At 41.0% G+C, this 20,747-nt stretch overlaps 1 protein-coding gene and 1 pseudogene across 4 annotated transcripts in view; one reads left to right on the forward strand and one right to left on the reverse strand.

Annotated features, from left to right (window-relative positions):
- Positions 1-20,747, reverse strand: part of EML6 (EMAP like 6) — a 333,322-nt gene that overhangs the window by 54,340 nt on the left and 258,235 nt on the right. For all 4 annotated transcript variants that reach the window (XM_037806998.1, XM_037806997.1, XM_037806996.1 and 1 more), the window contains 6 exons: positions 18,306-18,417; positions 17,925-18,052; positions 12,467-12,608; positions 9,496-9,648; positions 9,192-9,323; positions 3,270-3,358 (listed from right to left, as the gene is read on the reverse strand). In XM_037806998.1, the coding sequence (XP_037662926.1) occupies positions 3,270-3,358; positions 9,192-9,323; positions 9,496-9,648; positions 12,467-12,608; positions 17,925-18,052; positions 18,306-18,417 (756 nt within the window). The remainder of the gene's footprint in view (positions 1-3,269; positions 3,359-9,191; positions 9,324-9,495; positions 9,649-12,466; positions 12,609-17,924; positions 18,053-18,305; positions 18,418-20,747) is intronic.
- On the forward strand, positions 14,224-14,671 carry LOC119512375 (annotated as a pseudogene).

Genomic DNA, 20,747 nt, shown 5'->3' on the forward strand with positions numbered 1-20,747 from the left:
GTGGGGTCCAATTGCTGTATCAAGCTTGCGTGTGTAGTTGGTGTTGCCCGCCCTGTATATGGGGCGTGTTTCTGGGCAGTCAGGGAGAGGGGGGGTGGCTCTAACAATCAAATCTCCCTGGTGATCCTGGAGTTTTAAAGCTGCTGCAATAGTCTAATCCTTCAGTTCAGTCCTTCCACAGTTTGTCTCTGCCACTGACCCACAAGTCCTTGGTATTGGAGTATGGCTCCTGAGACTTGCGAGTGGGTCCCTCTTCCAGGCCGTGCACCCCCTGGTCCTCTGTTGAGGGATGACTGTGCTATGTCACAGGTGAGTGCTGTCCCCCCAGGGCGATTCTGGGCTGCTGGGCTGTGTAGGGAGGCTCCCAGTCTGCTGAAATGATGGCTGAATGGGGCTTTGTTAATTCACACTGCTCCACCTTCCCAACTCTGGGACAATCAGCTGAGGCTGCAGGGAAGGCTAATGTCCACGCCCAGTTTTGTGGTGTGTGCCTGTTATTTGAAGCACTTCCGTCACACTGGGTTGTCTGGGGCAGCTCTGGGCTATGGGGCTGGCGATGGGCAGGAGTGTTTCCTGTCCACCAGGATGATGGCTGTGAGCGGACACCCCCCTTTTCTTGGGAAGTTGTGGTGTTTAGTGAATTTTCTCAGCCAGTGGATTATTGCCTTTTGTCTCAGAGCTGTCTTAGTTCTGCTCTTGTCTTGACCTGCCCAAACTGCAAGTCTTTGAAGCTTTCTGTATTGGGCTTCTTAGAGTAATTGTTTTAGGAAAAGAAAAAAGGATTAAAAAAAAAAAAAAAAAGGGCCCTCCTCACAGATCTAATGGGTTATTGAAATGCTAAGAGACAAAGCAATTAGGGCCATTAAGGAAAGGTCCACAGGGCAGAGAGATCAGCTTTTCTTTGGGATTTTCATATGAGCCTCAGGGCCTGAGCTCTGTACTTCCCCTTTCTATGTTCACCAGAACTCCAAAAATCCTCCGCTTTTATTTTGGAGTTTTTCATGCTGTTTTTTTCTATGCCTGTCTCCTCTCTGCTGGGCTGGCTGCTCTCAGATTCTGTGGTGTCTGGTCTCAGTCTATCTATGGTTGGAGTTTGGATCGGTAGAATGAGTTTCCGATAAGGGCTGCCACTGCAGTTCTCCCTTCTCCTTCCCGGAGCTGCCAGCCCCTCCTCCCACGGGACTGAGCCTGGCAGGGAGGGGTGCGGGTCCCCTGGCCACAAAAACTTACAGATTTCACTGATCTCAGCAGTTCCACATTTTCATGAGTGTTGTATGAAGTATGCCCAAAGTCAGATTGCTCTGTGGTGTCCAGTCCACGCAGTTCCTGGCTTTCTACCTACTTTACTGGAGGAGTAACTAAAACATACAGCTCACCAGTCCGCCATCTTGCCCCGCCTCCCCTAATAGGTATGAAATGGTGTCTCATTGTGGTTTTGATTTGCATTTCCCTAATAGCTAATGACATTGAGCATCTTTTCATGTATTTGTTGGCAATATGTATGTTTTCTTTGGAGAATTGTCTATTTAAGTCATTTGTCCATTTCTTAATTGGGTTGTTTTTTGTTTGGTTTCTAAGAGTTCTCTATATATTCTGGACTTTAAACCTTTGACTGATATATGATTTCCAAATATTTTCTATTCTATAGGTTGTGTTTTCACTTTCTTGATAATGTCCTTCGTGCACTGAAGTTTTTAATTTCGATAAAGTCCAATTTAACTACGTTTTCTTTTGTCACTTGTGCTTTTGGTGTCATCGCTAGCATGCATATTCTTTTAATAATTGTGCACCTGATCCAAGTTGGCTCACCTCCTCCAGCATTTGGTTAAAGTGCCTTTTACTTTATTATAGTCATTTTGGAGTACTAGAACAGGAAGGGAAAATACAGGGAAAATGACATAAAATGATGCTGAAATACACAGGAGAAATCAGAGGCCGCATGGTCTAGGCTGTGGAGTTACATGGATCCATCTAGATGGGGATCCCAGCTCTGTGGCGCTCTTATTCTCTTGGAGCCTTAATTTCTTTATCTGTAAAATGAGACTGACAACTACCATGCAAGGCTGGTGTGAAGATTAAAAATAGGTCTATAAAATACCTGCCACATTCAATAAATATTCAGTGAATGACTGACATAATTAAAAATATCCCTTTACTCAAAGCTATTAAAGTTTCTCCACAAAAAACAGAGAACTGATCAGAGATCAATAAATTGGAACTGGAGAGTGAGAACAACTGATAAGTAAACAATTTCCATTAATACAATGCCATCACCTACAATTTCTATTAATACAATGCCATCATCTATAAAACCTTAAGCTTTTTAAGTATTGTGCATGTATTTCTTTCATAAACATCAAAAGCATTATGAACATGCACATGTCCAAATGTCTCTGGGAGTACTTCACAATACTGGGAAAGTTTATAATACTGGTAAACTGAAGCTGGAGAGAAGGTGACTTTAATTTCTTCCAACAAATTATCAGTGGATGAGCTCATCCTCCAGAGGCATATTCTTAATGCCCCTTTCCACTAAGGAAGCAGTATTTCCTTTTCTCTCATCAAAAATCACATAGCAAATAATGAGTCAAATTGTCTCCAGGGACTAAAAGGACTTCCTTAGTGCTTAGTCAGACAATTTCCCCTCTTTGGTCATCCCAGTTCAATACGTGGACGCACTGTGCACAGCCTGAAAGAGGGACTAGTTCACAAAGGGACCTAGCTTTGAAGAAAGCGTTAACTCATGGATTCAAAAATTTTATCTAGGCTTTGATTTCAACAACTTAAAAACTATGGATGTGGCTAAGGATATGAGGAAAACATGGAAAAAATAAAACAGTTTGATATATTAGGATGGTCAGAATGTGGATAGTTCTTGTTTTAAAAAAAACAATTTCTCTTGTAAAATTACAAATAGTGAGTGCTGAGAGCCCACGTTTCAAAAGTTTATGTTCATAAAAAGTTTTGCATAAAAATATATGGTGAATGGAAAAAATAATATGTGGCATCTAAATTGTTAGCGTAGTCATTGTCTCCAGGCACAGAAAAATTGAGCAGAAAGCCAACTATACATTGCTACATCAGTGGCACAGTAAATCCATGAACTCAGAAATTAAGAAACCAGATTCAGCAATCAGATTTAAGAAATGATCATGCTTAAAGGACACTAAGTGTAATCCATATTAGTGGTTAAAAGCCGATATGTCTTATTAAAACACATACACTAAATCTTCATGAAATATTTAAAAAGCTTTGTGTAAGTTTATTACCTCTGAAGGTCTTATTATATGCCGTTTGCCTCTGGGAGCTTCAAAAAAGAGTTGTTCTTTGGCACCCGAATTAACTTGCAATAATTTTCCTGTTTATGATAGAATGAAGTAGAGAGTTAAACTCTGCAGTTATCTCTTTGTTATAAATGTTATGTCATTATAACGAATATTTTATAAAATAAGCATGACTGCCAACTATGTAGATTCATTTTAATCAGTCTTATAAACTGAATAAATTAAATACATGTTAAATTATTTCAAGGATATGTTAAGGTGATTACATGAGATGTTACAAACTCCAAAGCTATGATGTTTTAGAATATGGACTTCATAAAAGCTGACCTTGACCAACCTTTAAAAAAAAAAAAAATAAAAGCAATCAAGTTGCTATGTGTTTTACTCTGTTGTACTGTAAAGGAGCTGCAGTTTTTCAAAATCTTACAGAATCTATGTTTTGTTTTTCTTTTCCCCTGTTGACTCCCAGCACACAGATGAAGTAAGAGCACACTGCTTTGGCAAGAATGATGGTATCAGAAGCGAGATCTGAGCTGTGAACATTAACATTTACTCAAGATTGAATTCTAAATTTGTCTTTTAAAGTTGATAAACAGAAAGATAAGGGCATACAAAGCGAATCATAAATGCTCATCCCCCTGCCTCACTGTAAAATTTGCAAAGAAATACAAGACTTTTCCCAAATAAATGCTGCACAAAAATAATCATTTATTCTAATGTAAAATTGTCATCTTAGATTCATTTCGATTAAGGTTGGAAAAGACTCTCTAGATTTCCCAGTCCCTTCCTATCATGGCAACAATCTTTTAAGGTTTGAAATTTAAATAACTCAAGGTATACACATTCTGGTATTTTTCTATCATTTTTTAATTACGGAAAATTTCAAACATATGTGAGAGTAAGGAGAATGGTATAAAGAACCTCTAGGTGCCCACTGCCCACTGTCCAGCTTCAGTTTTAACGCCCGGTCAACCCTCACCCAGGAACTCACACTCACCCCAGATTATTTTGAAGCAAATCTCAGATATGATATTTCATCTGTAAATAATTTAGTATACATATCACTAAAGGGTGAAGTTCTCTTTCCCCTCCCCACTCCTTTTTTTTTTTAATATAACTATGTACATCTAGTAGTCTTGAAATGCCCTTCTTGGAAAAATAATACCAAAATAAGAATTTTGTGATTTTTATCACATTCAATAACTTTAAAGTTTAAATGGGCACTACCTAGGTCTGCAATCAAACTTGGCTAATCTTCAGGACGTCCCAGTCCTTTACTAAGTAATAAAAACTAGGTTCTCTCATTTCTTAACCGAAAACCTCAATCATTCCTAATTTGGTAATTTCTAACATGGTGACGGATAGGTTTTGTTCTTGGCACTGAGGAGCATGTGAATTTGGAAAACAGACACAATTTCCCTGACTTTATGGCTGAATGTGCACAAATGAGAAAAGAAAAAACAGAGTTAAATTAGCTTTGGCTATTTAGCATTGTAAGAAAATCAATACTTTTCCAACAAACTAAAAATATCTGCAAAACTCTACCTTTAGGACTCTCAAGAGTGATTGAAAATTACAAAGGATGTGGAAAAAAAAGATTGAAAGACTCAATGAAAACATCCACTGAACGAAGCTAATTTTAGATTATTCTTGGGCATGAGACACTAAGAGAACTCAGATTATAACCCCAACAACTTATTTTACTCCTTAGTTTAAAAGATCTTACCCACTTAGAAAAACAAAAGTTATTAAAATAGTGAGGTACTTTATGATAATAACATTAGACAGTGTAAACACATTGAAAGCACCAGACGTGCCACACAGTGTACTAGTCAGCTTGTGGGGCACCTAGCTAGCCTGCGCCCCCTGCCGTGAGAATGGCCACCCATCAAGGGCTGGGCCCCTTTGGTCAGGTTTGTACTCCAGAGACGGACACTGACTCAGGAGGGGCCAAGCTGGAGACTGGGCTGGGTGACCAAATTCTCTCTCCTGGGAATTTGGAATCTGGGAGGCAGGGAGAATCAGTGGGTGCATAGCTCAGATGAGATAAGGGCTTTGGGGTGAGGGTGGTATTTTGGAACAGCTAAGACGGGGCCATGTGCAAGCAAGTTAGGGAAAACCTGCCTGTGCAGGGAGAGGGGATAGGGCAGACACCAGACAGGGAAGCAAAGTGGAGGGGTAGATGAGCCACCCCGGAGGGAGAGAGGATAGCAAAGGAACCGCCTGCTTGGTCTCTGAGCATTTTCCAGTTCATTCCTAGAGCTGGTTCCTCAGGAGGTGTTGCTTCCTGCTCTTGAGTTCATGCATCTCTCTTTATATTTATATCTGTATGTATCCCTACATCTGTTTCCAATAAACTCATACTTTATTATTGTTTTTCTGAACCTAGGCTGGGTTCAGTGGGTTTCTGTTCCTTGCAACCAAGCAAAAATGAAGAAATAAAAAACAACTCGTGTGTTAAGATGGAGGAATTATGGCTGTCTTCATCCTCCAAATTATCTTTTCTGCTGTCATTCCACTGTCTTTTTCTTTTTAAAGCGTACAGAAAAAATCTAGGTCACTGCTGATTTTTAATTCTGCCTGCTACTCTGTAATATACAACTATTGATATTTTCTGAGGACAAGGAGCAGAAGCAAAGAGCAAAACATCTGTATAATCCATGGATAATTGCTTCTGAATAACAATTACCCTATTCTTTCAAAATTGTCACATTTTTATCCACTAGAAACATCTACTCACACAGAACAACAGAAATCAGAGACAGATGTCCTCATTACCAAGCAGATAAAGAAAATCACACATCTTGCAGGTATATAGAGCTTTATATTCCACAGTGCTTTCACATCCATCATCTCAGTTAACATATAATTTATGAGCTAGAGTAATTAAAAAATTTTTACTGACTATACCAAACATATCAGGCCATTTGCAATCAAGTGGGAATGAAATGTCCTGTTATAACCCAAACTGTTAAATGGTAAAAGCTCTTATTGTTCTGCTATCTCTAGAAATAAACTAATAGCAGCTAGAAAATACCCTTCCATGTTTTCTCTCTCTCTCTCTCTCTTTCTCAAGTATTTCATGCAGAGGCTTCCATTCAGGATGGCTGGGGTTCCTGTAAAAGGTGATGTACTTCTTGGTTTTCTGAGGAACTGCGGTTGCCATGGGTACGTGCGGCTGCTGAGCCTGGCAGCTGGGCCCCTCCCCACCCCTGACAAGCCAGCTGGCTCTGGCAAATGCCTGCAGTATTTTTGACAGGATCAAAGGAATGAAAACAGATCCCTCCTCCTAAATTCTGCTGTCTACCTGCCAGATATTAGGGGCCCCTACTGTGAAAAGCCAGGCTGATCTTGAGGCAGCATGGTACATTCTCGAGGCCAGGCATTTTGGGAACTGGGATATCAGAGGACAAGAATATCAACATGACACAAGTCTCGTGGCTAATGAAGTTGGACTCAAGCCAGGGAAGATTCACAGGCACATTCACTTGCTCTTATTCTCCAGATGGTATAATCCTTCCCTTAAAATCAAAAGTATTCTATTTTCATCTCCATCTGAAAGGAACCACAGAAACCATCTGGTCCAACCCTGTCATCTGACTGATGGGGCCACTGAGGAGGACAGGTGAGATGGGTTTGTGAAGCTCCAAATCAGGGCTACAGGCCCCCTCCCCCACTCCCTGAGCTCTAGTCGGCCCACTGAGGCTAACCTCAGGCAGAATTATGGAAATAATGAGGTTTGCTTTTCTCCCTGCAAAGTGATGGACCCATGTTGAAGGTCTCTATATGGCCCTTCGCCCAGTCCCCTCCATGCCAGTAGCCCCCAGACCCTGACCAAGATCTTGTTCTTTCCATCAGGGATTTACTCCTTTTTACACCCCCCACATCCAACATGGGCCTACACATGCGTACACTAAAAAAAAAAAAAAAAAATCCTCCCAATCAAAACTTACTCAGCACGCGTCTCATTTTCTCTTGCACCTTCTCTCCCTAACATGCAAATCATCCTGGGTTTTAACCCCTAACGGTCATTGCTATGGTGGGTTTCATGTGCTGTGTCAGGTTTGATGTGTGTGGTAGATTCCAGATAAAACTCACCTTGCTTTACTCTACCTATGCATAAGGCTGGCCCTCACTGGCCTAAACCTTTCTCCCAGGATGGTTATCCAGGCATGTTGGCTGGAGAATGAACAGAAATCACTCTCTTTCCATTTTTCTTTTTTAAACAACAAAGCATAGAAAATAAAAGGAGGGGATCGAGAAGCAGCTGCTTCTATCTGCACCCCTCACCCCAGCCTGGCCTCACCGGTTCCTAGAAAATCTCACGGGCTCAGTGTCCTGCTGGATGGTGAAGGCCAGCCTAAGCCCTTGGCACCATGTCCAGCGTCACCCTGACAGGAAAGTGAGAGGGACTCATCTGATCTCCTACAGCCTCTGTTGCGACTTGCATTTCTTACAATACCTCATGTGCTTTCTTCCATAGATTGCACTGTATAAAACCCATGCAGGTAGTAAAGCCTAAATAAAGCCCAAATCCCAGTTAGGCAAGTATAGTTACTAAATACTTGCCTGGCAGAAAGATCACTCAGCCCCAGTCCATGACTACTACTTCAAGAAATGCTTGAAATAAAATATTCTGGCATCTCATCTAACTTCCTTTTGGTTGAGACCCTCACCATTGCTCTTTCTCCTGCTTTATTTGAGCTGCTGACTCACCCTCCTCAAGGTGGTGGGGCACCCCTACTCTAAACCCTTCAGAGTTAACTAATGCTTACAGGATCAAGTTCAGTTTTACACTTCCTAGCAGGACCCACAGGCGCCTTTACATCTGTCTCCCGCCCATCTCTCCACCGTCTCCCCTTTATCCCCTTCGCATGCTCAGCATTACTCACCATTCCTTAATCAACCCCCATATTCTTTTCACCTCCTGGTCTTTGCAGCCCATATTCCTTCTGCCTGGAACACTCTTCCTCAACTTCATCTGGTGAATTTCTGCTCATCTTTCAAGATCGATCTCAAGGTCACTCCTATGAAGGCTCCCTGATTCCCCCACAGTGGACTGCAACTGCCTTGAAAGCTGGGACCCTGCCTATCCCTAAATGCCTGCTCTACACTCTAATGTTGGCCAAGTCCCTGGGATAGGACACCATAGCACCAACGTTCTACCCCAGGTCCTTAATGCCGACTTGGCCCATTTGGAGACCACACTCATGCTTGCCCCAAGACTCACCAGTTCTTACTGCCATGCCTTACCCAGCTGGGTGCCTCTGTATGGGCAGGCATCAGTCACTGAATCATGAACTCCATGGAGAGTAGGAACCATGACTCACTTACTTCTGCGACCTCCACATTTCCTATCTTAAGACCTTGCACATAGTAGAATCTAGACTTAAATAAATGAGCAAATCCCCACGGTGCCTGTGGGCCTGAGTTGGAGGAAGTAGGGGATAGGCTGGAAATTTTGGAGAGCAGAGACCCTTTAGGTGAGCTGAATATAACTTTCTACCCCCTTCAAGGATGGAAATTGTTTAAGGCTTCTCAGCAAATTCTCCAGGAGGTGGAACTTAGGTAGGAAAAGGGAAAGCAGACAGGAGATGCAGGGCAAGGACACAGCATGCTGAGCACAAAGGTGAGGCGATGGCTCCCTATGGTAACTGAAGGCATCAGATAGCCTCAATTGTCTAAAAACTCAATGAATTGAATTAATAGCAATAAAAGCCGGAAAAATACTCAAAATGCTAACAGCTGTTGTCACCAGGTTGTAAAATTACAGCCATTTATATTGTTGGTCCTCCACCCCCCTATTTTCTCTAAAACGCAACTGCCATTCTCTCTGGAAACAATATATGAATTGACAGATTTTTTTTTAAACAAAAATTATGTTTAAAAAACCATGACCTACTTTACCTCTTGAGTCCCAGTCAATGTGTGTGATATAACTGGAAGCGCCTTTACAGATGCCGACTCTTTTGCTTGTAGGTACGTTGTAAATGTCCACAAAGTTATCATGGGATGCCACAGCAAGGTATTTTCCTGTATCTATAAAGAAAAATCGTGCAGTTAGCACCAAAACATTTTACATGGTAATTTATTCTAGGAACTGAGCATCTTAAAACAGGGAAAAGGTCAAGGAAACATTTAAGATAGTCTCCTCTTGTATTTTTTATTCCAAGATTATAGCATTTTAAAAAGCATATTCTGCCATCTTCACCTTTTGAAAATTTAATATCAGAGATCATTTCTTTTCTGTGATGGAAGGAGACCATGTCTTCAACAGTGTCGGCATTCACGACAAGGAAACTCCCATCATTCAGACCAACTGCTAAGGCCTTCCCATCCGGAGAGAAGGCACAGCATCTTCCTCCTATAAAATAATTCACAAAGAGTACTGCTATTATCCCAGACCCTACTGTCAACCAAACCAAATGAAGAGATGGAGAAATTAGTGTATGCACATTATACACTGTCATGCGGCCGTGTCTTTAAATAAACGCTGCACTTGTGAAAAGAACTAAAACTTCATAATTTAAAATATATCTTCCCCCTAAATCCAAAGAAAATGATCATAATGTCAAAAATATGTTTTCAATTTCTACTGAGTTCATCCATTCCTTTCTTAGTATCTGAACACTTGGGGTTTTCAGAAGGCAAGTGGAGTAGATGGAGAATGGAGAAAGGAGTTAAGGATTAATGTAACAAGCATCTCTGTGTTCAAGAAAAGAGGGGATGCTTAAAGGAAGGGAGTTCTGTAATGAAATTTCTGGAAACCACTTTTTCCATGCCTTATAAACAAAATTTTCTTTAGAAAACATAGAAATTCTACTGTTAGTCACTCCAGTTCTCTGACACATGGCTCATAATGCATAATTCTGGAGGCGAAAGATACTGTTCCTGTTTCTCCTGTCATGGAAAGAATGGAATACGGACACTGCACGTGCAGTGATCTCTACTGCTTTGTAGGGTCATGGGGATATATTTCTGAATGACAAGTATGAACTTTTTGCGGACATGTTTAATAGAAATCTTATTTAAGAATATGCCTCTTACCACTCAATTCTTACTGTCAAGACATTGGTAATCACAGCCCAGGGGTGGGACGGTAGTGCAGCCTTTCGCCGAGACACTACAAACCACTAAGCTTTTTCGTGAACCCCTCTTCAGGGTTCATGGTATGTGGAAAGCTCTTTTCACATAACTTTAAACTGGCTTATCTAAATTATATCTTCATTCACTCACTTAGCAAACATTTATTTACCTACTGTGAGTTAGGCATGGTGCTAGTGCTGAGAGAATAAAAAGGGGAAACTGCCCTTGAGGAGAGCCATTAAGATTAGGGTAGCTGTATAATTTATTGGCCAAACCAGTTTTGAGAGTAAAAAGGAGAACTATTAATAATTATCCCAGGACAACAGACATAAACTGGGATGAAAGTCATCATATCTAAGTTATATCAGTAGTTCTTGCGAACTAATTTTTAACCTAGTGATTAAAGTCCATTGTCTGCATTCAAGTTTTCCACAGTGGGGACTTTTACTTGGTCTATCATTTCCCTGATATAAATTAGTGGCCAAAATGATCCAATCTTGTAGTGGATAAGAGCTTTGCAGTCAGACTTAGCTTGAATCCTGGCTCTACCACTTACCAGGAAGACAAGTATAAAAAGAGGCAAAACGGTGGAGGGAGGCAGTGTTACGCCATGGCCACAGGTGTGTGCTCTGGAGCCACGCTGCCTGGGTGTGAATTTGATTCCATAGCTGCTGGCTGTGCAACTTTGGGAAAGCTACTTAAATTCTCTGTGACTCAGTTTCCTAATCTGTAAGTGGTAATAATAATAACCATTGGGTTCCATGAAGAGTAAACGTGAAGTGCTAACACGGGTGCTGGCTCAGCAATATTAGCCACCCATTTTTACTGATATCATTGTCTTGGCCTTTTTTTTTCATTTTATCTCCCCTAGCACACACTCTCTCTGTTTCTCTGCCTATATAACCCAGCACAAATATTTTAGGGCCAAACTCCGTCATTCTTTCCTATCTTAAGAAATTTTATGGATCCTTTGGGCCTTGGCTCTCACGTCACCTTGCTGTTGAAGCCGTCCCTGGCAGCAGGCCTCCTCTGAGCCTCCATACTACCTTCTTTTCGCCAGATATTTTTGGTTTGTCTCTCCATATCCACTCTCCACCCTGTCCTGTGCCTGGCAGCGGACCTGCATGGGCTGTGTCAGTGGGCTCCCCTGTTCTCTGGCTTCTGGCTGGGATCACGGGCAGCAGATGGGAGGGAGGGAGTAAAGGATGGAGGGCAAGGGGGTTGGGGTCTTTATTCTCTCAGCTGTGTCCCTGTGGGGTCACTGCATGCCGGCCGAGTCTCTTGGCTGAAGAACACAGCTCCTGTCAGCCTACCATCTCACACAGCTCCCACTTTCAAGATTCCAGCAAGTGCTTCTTTTTCTTGCTCGTTCAGGAACAGGGCTGGTAAGGGTACTTGATGGCTACTCGCTGCATTCTGCTGCACTATCCCGGGTCATTTCCCTACATCCTCCCACCCCTTTATAAAGAGTCCCTTTTTTAGACTCTCCTCAAATTACCCAATTGGAATGGGCCACCTGTTCCTGGGACTCTGTTCAAATCTTGTCCATCTCTGACACTAGAGATGCAACTACCCATCTTGGTGTCTCCAGTGCCTGACACACAGAAGTTACTCAGTGAAGATCTGCTGAATTTGTTTCTTGGTATGTCTCTTGGTTCTAGTGCTTATCAGTGTTGAATACATATTTACTTCTTTCCTGATATTAAATATAATTTTGTCTTAAATCTGACTTTTGATTTTCAATAATGAAATACATTCTGGGACTGATAGACAAAGAGAAACAGCATTTTTTACAAGCTGATATGTTTCCACTGACTTCTTCAAATCTCAAGAAGAGGATGGACACATTGCCCCCAGGTGGCAAACGTCTGTTCAGTACAATGAACGGAGCTGGTGCACCGTTGAATCAGGCCATCTTTCCAGAATAATCTGTTTAGTTATAGGTCTGTAGCAATAAACGTTCACTTCCCCTTGCCTAGAATACTTTTTAGCATGTAACAGGTGCTCTCAGTAAATACTGGTTAATGAATGAATGAATCTAACACACCTTGTTGTTTGTAAATACCTTTACAGATGTGTGAAGTGATGTCATTTACCTTTTTTTAGCTTCCGTACTGCTAGCATGCGGTGCTGGGAGGATAATTCCCAGATCCGAAGTGTTTTATCATCACTCACTGTGGCACAGATGGGCAGGAGGGGGTGCGCTGCCAGACCCCACACTTCTCCTTCCATGTGCCCCTGTGGGAGAGGAAATGAGGAAACATAAACTCGTTTCATGCTTCTTGGCTAGCCCTTCTTCAGCCTGGTGCTGCACATTCAGCCTAAGAGTACACGAAACAGGTTCAAATGTGAATAAATACGGTTTGGACTTCCTTGAGCCAAAACAATCACACTGAATAATTTTTCATTTGAACTTGAATCTAAAGCTCTACATGATGGTAAAGCATTTGTCTAGAAAGCCAATCATGGATTCATCGATTATAGGTTTCATTTATATGACACCAAACATTTTTCCATTTGGAATGGTCTGTGAATAATGAAGTACAGTATATATGCACCTCCTAGTTAAACAGCTTGATTACAATGATATAAACAACTTCCTTCTATAAAACCACATTGTAAAAGATGTAGGTACCACCTATATTGTCAGTGGAATTAGATAGCAATATTTTTTGTTAATTTAATGCAATTTGGGTCATTTGCATGCATAGTATTTAGCAGAACAGAAACAAAGAAAGCTAAATTTTCATTTCAAGTATCCTGAGTATAGCTCAAGTTCAACATCTGTTCACAAATTGGTCTATCTATGTGCCAACAGTGAATATCAGAAAAGTGACAGGTGCTTACTATGCAATTCCACATGACTATAGTTTACCACGAACACACTTAAATGGCTTAGAATAATAACTGAGATAAAACCATAGTTGAAAAGATGAACAATTATCTTGGAGAAAATGAATCTAATTCCTACAATTTATCACTCAATAAAGCAGTGTAAAGAAAAGATTAGTGTAAACAGGCCCAATTAATTGTTTACCAAATTTCTGTTTTTAATGGCTAGTTATAAAAGGGCTTTGCTTAGTAAAGCAAAAAAGGCCACCCCACATAGGCATATGAAAGCTGTTTGTAGCTGGAATGCTTTGTGGAACAGGTGGCTTTCCAAAGAGAAATTAGATGATTTGGATTTAACTGGGAGGCTGAGAGCACAACAGTAATTTTGCAGAAGATGCAAACTTCCAAATATAGTCAACATGCAAATACCAGAGAAAATGAGGGGCCAAATGGTGTAGACATGGTTTCTGAAGTTATGGGGTTTGGGAGCACCTGACATCCTTAGATTTCTAACTCTCCTCTTCAGAAGCTCTGGCCCCCAGGGTCATGGTCAGAAGACGGGCTTGATGTCAACCCTTCCTTCTTTCTCCAGCCTGGCTCTCCTTGGCGCTTTTACAGAGTCCCTTTGGAACATTCTGAGGGCAGGGTTCTAGGGCTCTGAGACCCATAAAAATCTCTGTCTCACATACTGATTTAAAATTATACTTCCTTAATCTAATATGATCATTTAGGTCCTGTATAACCCAGGAATGGACAATGAGTCAGGCAGGCTGGAAGTACCCTGAGGGGCAGGTTCTAGACACTCACTCAGCCCTTAACAGTTGCTTAACTGCGAGTTACTTATACTCAGAGTACACACAACAGGAATTTTCACAACCCACCACATGCCCTTTGCTCCCCTCTCCCAGCCTAGCTTCATTTCTCTTAAAAAAATAAGCAATCCAGATTCTCTTTGCTCCTCAGAGTTGGCTGTTGCTCAGGCCATTTCATTTTCTACTTTTCAGGACTTAAATTCTCTGCCATGTCGCCTCAAGGAAGAAAACTCTTCGTGGGAGGGCTTGATTTCAACGCTGATGAACAGGCGTTGGAAAACCACTTCAGCAGCTGTGGGCCTATCTCTGAAATGGTCAGGAGACTCAGTGTCTTGGCTTCATCACCTTCACCAACCCAAAGCATGCCTCAGATGCCATACAGACCACATATGCGGAGTCTCTGATGGCCGCCGGATCCGTGTGGACCATGTGGGCAAGTCAGCCTGGGGAACCAGAGGGGGTGTCTTTGGGGACTATGCGCATGGTCGCAGCTACTCTAGAGGTGGTAGGGACCAGGGATACGGGAGCAGCCAGTATGACAGTAGGCCTGGAGGATATGGAAATAGATATGAAAGATCCAAAGATAATGCTGGCAGAAGCCAGAGTGGTTATGACCACTACTCTGGAGGGAATTACAGAGACAATCCTGACAACTGAGATGAGGCTTGCGCATGTAATATACACAATAAATAAAAATTCTTCTGACCCAGCTTTGTCCTTCCCAATGGCTGTATTTATAAAGATCTTTGCAGGTGCACTGAAACATCTTTGCTTTAGTACATCAATATCTATTTTTCAATTGAACTCCCGGGGTACCCTGTCAAAGACCTTTTAGAATACTCCGTATGTTTCAGACTTTTTCCCTTCCATTTAAAGACAAATTCTGATACATTGTAAAGTCTGGGTATTTTTCTTTTACTAGTTTCTTAGTTTGGGCTCTCAAGATTATTGGTTTTAGTAAAAAAAAAAAAATTTGGTTAGAATGATTTTTTTAAACTAATGTGCATCTAGGGACATTTAAAAAAATTTGTACACAAGGTTTCCTTACCACAGTTAAGAGGCAATTTCTGAACCTACCTACAAGAAATCTCCGTCAAGAATACGATTGCTAACAAGTGGTTTTTACTCTATGTTATGAGACCACCACCCTAATAATATAGAAGAGCTTCTTAAAAATGTTTGTCAATGTCACCTTTTTAATACTGGAAGAAAGAAATATTCTGTTGTGTCTCATAGCGTGCAGGCTGTCCTTCATGGAGCTGATTAAAAAGATGAAATTTGAAAACAAAAATAAGCAATCCCTTCCCTGTGGGACTGGCTTGCCATGCCACCAAAAAGGGAAAAGTGGTACTGAAACCTTCCTGACGCCTGATCGCCTGATCGTCAACAGTCTTAATCAGCCTTAACTTTTCCTGAGGTCATTTTCCCTCCACGTGGGAGGGTGAGCCCCGAGCCAGCAGGAAGCAGTTATTCCACCACACACCTAGCAGAGGGCGGAGCTCACAGGGCCCAGAGAACACTGACCGAGATGAATTACTGGGTCCTACACAGGAAGTCAGGAAGGGGAGAGACAGAGAGATAAAGGGGAAGAATGGTATAAGTGAAAGGTGAGAAAATGGTGGTAACAGACATCTTGTGTGAAGCTCCAACAGCTCTACCAGTGTCCCGAAGCTGCTGCACTGCTTTCCTGCAACAATAGCTGCACCAAGAGACTTTTGGGTTAGTAGAATAAAAGGGGTTCTGGTATCTGACAAACCTTGGTTTGGATCCCAGTTCTGCCAGTTATTAGCATTTGGCTGTTGGCAATTTACTGGGCTTTGGTCCCCTCATCTATAATACAATTTCAACTTAAGCAAATCTGTTGTAGAGATGGGAGACAAAATTGTATTACAACAGTATTGCCTGACACAGGGTAGGTGCTCGATAAATTGAAGCTGTGTTTATTTTTTATTATTAGAATGAAAACAAATATAGCAAAGAACCAAAAAGTGAAAAGCCTTTATTTTCAAATTGAGAACATATTTAAACAAAATTAGCTTGACTCTAAATAATACTTTTTAGAATTAGAAATCTTGGAATTTAAATCTCACAGTATTCTTTAAATCACAACTTGAGTGAACAAGTTGAGTGGAAAGAGATCCTTCCTCAGGATCTTATTCCTCTTATAAAATATTCAGCAATACAGCATGTATGGAAACAAACCACTCTCAAAATTTGGGGACTAAAAAGAAATCAACACTTACTTTTCAATAAAAGTCAACAAGAAATTGTGGCCAGGAAAAAATCAGGTTGGAAGGAAACAACAGAAGCAAGGGCAGCTGGAACAAAGTCGTCACACCTCAAGGATGCATCCCCACCGTGGTTCTCAATCCTGACTGCCTGGCAGAACCAGCTATAGAGCTTCTGAGTTTCGTTTCAAATACAGATTTCTTGACTATAATCACCGATTCTAATTCAGGGTATTCAGGGTAGGGCTTGGACTCACGCATTTTTAAAAGTTTGCAGTGTTCTGAGCCATCATATGAGTACACACCAGTTCCCAGGGTGGGGCAAAGCAGAGGGGCCCTGTCGGGATTCTGGAGTCACTCCCTAACGTAGGGAGGCTGCAGGCATGAATCAGATCAGGGGAAGGAGGTGGAGCCCCTTTCCTAGACCCACAAAAGTCCAGAAAGCTCATATAATCCATGCGTATCTTTTCCCTCTAACTTCTGAACACATACCCTCACCCTTCCCCATGCCCTCTCCTATCTAAACCTTCACCATGCCCTCTCCTATCTATAAGTACAGTCTGTCCAACATCAGAAGAGATATGATCACTTCTTTGCTTTTTGAGGATGCTGGTGGTGCTTATTTTAATCAGATTTTACTGAAATACAATCCTCGAAGGGAGAGGGAGGACAAGAAGTTTATAAAATGTATATGTGAATCAAGGCTGAGACTAGAGGTGAGGCACAGATTCTAAGGAGGCCCTCACTCTTAGGGTCATGCCAGCACTTGTGTGTTTGATGTGCGGGGAGCAGATCACTTGTCTTTTTAATTTAACAGATTGATAGGCCTAAAGAGCCTCACCTGCATCTGGACCTGATTTAGATGATGAGATTCTGGACTTTGAGCAGATACTATCACAAATGAACCTTCTGGGGACCAGGGGAGAAGAGAATCTATTTTGTGTGTGGCAGGGACATGAATCACTGGGGGTGAGGTGGTGGACTTGGTGGACGGACTCCTGAGGTGCCCTCCACAATCCTGCTGGTAGTTGGATCACTGCACAATCACTTCCCCTTGAATGCAGCATGACCTGTGACTTGCTTCTAACGAACAGAAAATAACAAAGGCAAAGGTGATCACATGTACGTGATGACGTGATTATGTTACATGAGACTGTACTGTCCATTTCTCCTCTCATTTGCAGGCTTTGAAGAAGTAAGCAGCCATGTTGGGGAACCCCATATGGCAAAGAACTAGGGGCAGCCTTTAGGAAGTGGGAGAGACCTCTAGCTGACAGCCAGCAAGAAATGGGAGCCTCCCATCCTACAACTGTAAGGAACTGGATTCTGCCAACAACTTGAGTGAACCTGGAAACAGATCCTTTCTCTGCCTAACCTCAGAAGAGAATGGCCCTGGCTAATGCCTTGATGGCAACTTTGTGAAACCCTATGACGAGGATCCAGCTAACCTGTGCCCAGACTCCTGACCCATAGAAACCATGAGATAAAAAAAAAAATGTGTGTTGTTTTAAGTCTCTAAGTTTGTGGTAATTTGCTATACAACGATAGGTAACTAATGCAGCACTTGCATGACTCTGAAAGTGAACGTTTTCCTAAATTTTGCCCTCTAAGTGCCTCTCTTGCCTCACCTCAGACCCAGCCCTAATGTGATTTGTGGTTTAGAATATGTACAAACATAATACCTGAACAAGTAGAGTCATTGGTCCACTCTTATCAATCTCTAGAATCTCTCCATTTTTTGTTCCCACCAGGATATGTCCATGTCCCAAAGTGATGGCACGAATTGAAGGGTTATCTTCCAAAAGCAAGCCTGAGGGGGGAAAATGTTGCATTTAATAGAATGAAAAATAAAAAGACTGTGACTATTGGTTTAAGCCAAATTTTTAAGTTCCAAACTACTGAGTACTAGGCAATCATCCATGCCATTTCTACCAGGGACTGAGAGCTCTTAGTGTGGGAGAAAAAGATATAATTGATTGGGAAATGTTTTTCCAGGAAATTTAGTACCATCTTCTCCATTCCTATGAACAGAAATATTTCTATTGCATATTCTGTAGTGGCACCTTTTGAGCTAGTTGACAATGCTGCTCTTTTAATGGCATAGGTCTTCAAGCATCTTTCAAACATATCATCCCAGAGTTCCACGATTCCATCCTTTCCACCTGTTACAAAACCCTATGAAGGCACAAACGTGAAGTATTATATACACACCAACATGAGCAACTACCCACCCAACCCCAACATGATTCCCACTTGGGTACTCTGTGTGTATTTTCTTCCTAAGTACACAATACATATAATATTTTCTGGAAGCATCCCCTCCCTACTTCCCTAGCAGGATAAAGCACATTCTCATTGTGCATCTGCCGCACTTTACTCAGATCATGGATGATTGCTTCTGTGTCCAATCTCTAGACCAGAATATGAGTTCCTATGGGGCAGGACCAGCCTCACTTATCTCTGAATACCAATGCCTAGCAGAGTTTCTAGAATTTCATGTGCTCCTACAGAATGGATCTGAATTAACATCACTGTTAAACAACTTAAAAAATGTTTATAATTACTCCCAGGAAAAATCAATATTATTTATTAGTAAGAGTAACGTAGGTACTGCATATAAGGAAATTCTCCTGCTATTTTGTTCAATAGCCATCAATATCCACAATAACTAAAGTTCAGATTAATTTTTATGAAACCTGGGAAGTAAAAAACTGAACATATTGGGTGTTTTTTTTCTTTTTTACTAAACAATGATCTTTACTTTTCTTCTAGGCTTATGATTTCTTGCCTTTACTAGTTTTCCTTTTTTGGCAGCTTATCATATTTACCAACTGTTCTTATTCAGAAGTCTTTTTTTTTTTTTTTTTTAAGAAAAATCCTGAATAATTCATTGTTTTCTTGAATACTTTTAATTTAACTCAGTTCAATGAAGTCCACAATGAAATAATATTCTGAAATTTATTAAATTACCTTTACTCTCTTTATAGAATTTGTACCCAGGGAGATTCAAACATGAAACTAAATTAAACTGCAATATGTGTATATGTAATATATTGTCTTTTGTCATGATTTTGCAACTTACCAAGCAATAAGAGTCGGTTATTTAAATATAAAAATGTTCTCACATGTGGGTAAACAAATGAATGTCAACCATGCAGTGTTGAAAAAGGGATGGTATTTGGGAAAAAACATAATCAAAGCAAACTGGTCAACAATAATATTCCAAAACGCTTTCATTAAATGTAACAAACACAACATACCAAAGTTAAATGTGTATGAGAGTGGGATATAAGGGAGGGATATGGGATTCCTGGTAGTGGTACTGTTTTCTATCCTTACTATTATATTGTATTGTATGACATTTTTATTTTTATTATCTTTTTAACACTTTTCCATAATAATATGTTCAAGTGCTGACTGTGGTGATAAATGTACAACTATGTGATGATGCCGTGAACAAATGATTGTACACTGTGGATGGCTGTATGTTATATGAATATATCTCTATAACATTGCAAGAAAAATAAATAGAGGTAAAAGTGCTGGAGAAAACATGGAGAGAGGGATGTACATATTTACTGTTGATGAGGAGGCAGAATGTTGTAGCCTTTCTGGAGGTCACTGTGGTGGCTCCACAAGAAGCTAAGTATGTGGGGCCATAAGGTCCTACTACCTCATTATGGGGTTATCTATTTGGAAGATCTGAGAGCAGAGACATGAATGGACACTTGCACACTTGTGTTTACGGAGGCAGTATTCACGATTTGCAACGGGTGAAGGTGGCCTAAGGGTTCACTGACTGAGGAACAGAATGGTGAACGTGGTGTATGCACACAATGGAATACTGAGCAACTATGAGAAGGAGTGAAGCTGTGAGACTCGCAAGGAGGTGAATGGATCCTGTAGACAGCATGTTGAGTGAAGTAAGCCAGAAACCAAGGCAAACACTATAATGCCTCACCAATATGGACTAAGTACAATGTGTAAACTCAGAATTGAATCTTAGAGCACAGCCTAACAGGGAAAGGAGTATTGTAATGGTCCCTAGATTGAAAGCTCTTACAGCAGTCAAATCTATTCCTGAATTGTAATGGCTATCTCCAAACTCTGAGATGTTGATCTCTTAATGTATAACCTGATTGGTCTCTGGAACACTGGGTGTCTGTGTTGCACCTAAGGCTCAGAGCTAGAGCTCGGCAGATATGAATATCAGTATTAACGAACACAAAAAATGTTAAAAAAATAAATTAAAAAACTGAAATAGAGCCCAGACTTCAATTAGAGATATGAATGAAGCAGATCTGGTTAAGACTAGAACAAATCGGGCCAAAGGGTAAATGTTGAAACTGACTGTGTTCAAACTTCAACTTCCATGTGAGACCAAGGGAAGAGATGTTTATTTGGTATAGGATCTATATTTTCTAAACAATATAACTTCTAGTCAGTTTGTTCAAACAGTACAATTACATGGAACTTTGAATAGGAAGTGAGCTATGGTAGGTCTG

This window comes from Choloepus didactylus, chromosome 17 (genome assembly GCF_015220235.1).
Source record: "Choloepus didactylus isolate mChoDid1 chromosome 17, mChoDid1.pri, whole genome shotgun sequence".
Taxonomy (NCBI): Eukaryota; Metazoa; Chordata; class Mammalia; order Pilosa; family Megalonychidae; genus Choloepus; species Choloepus didactylus.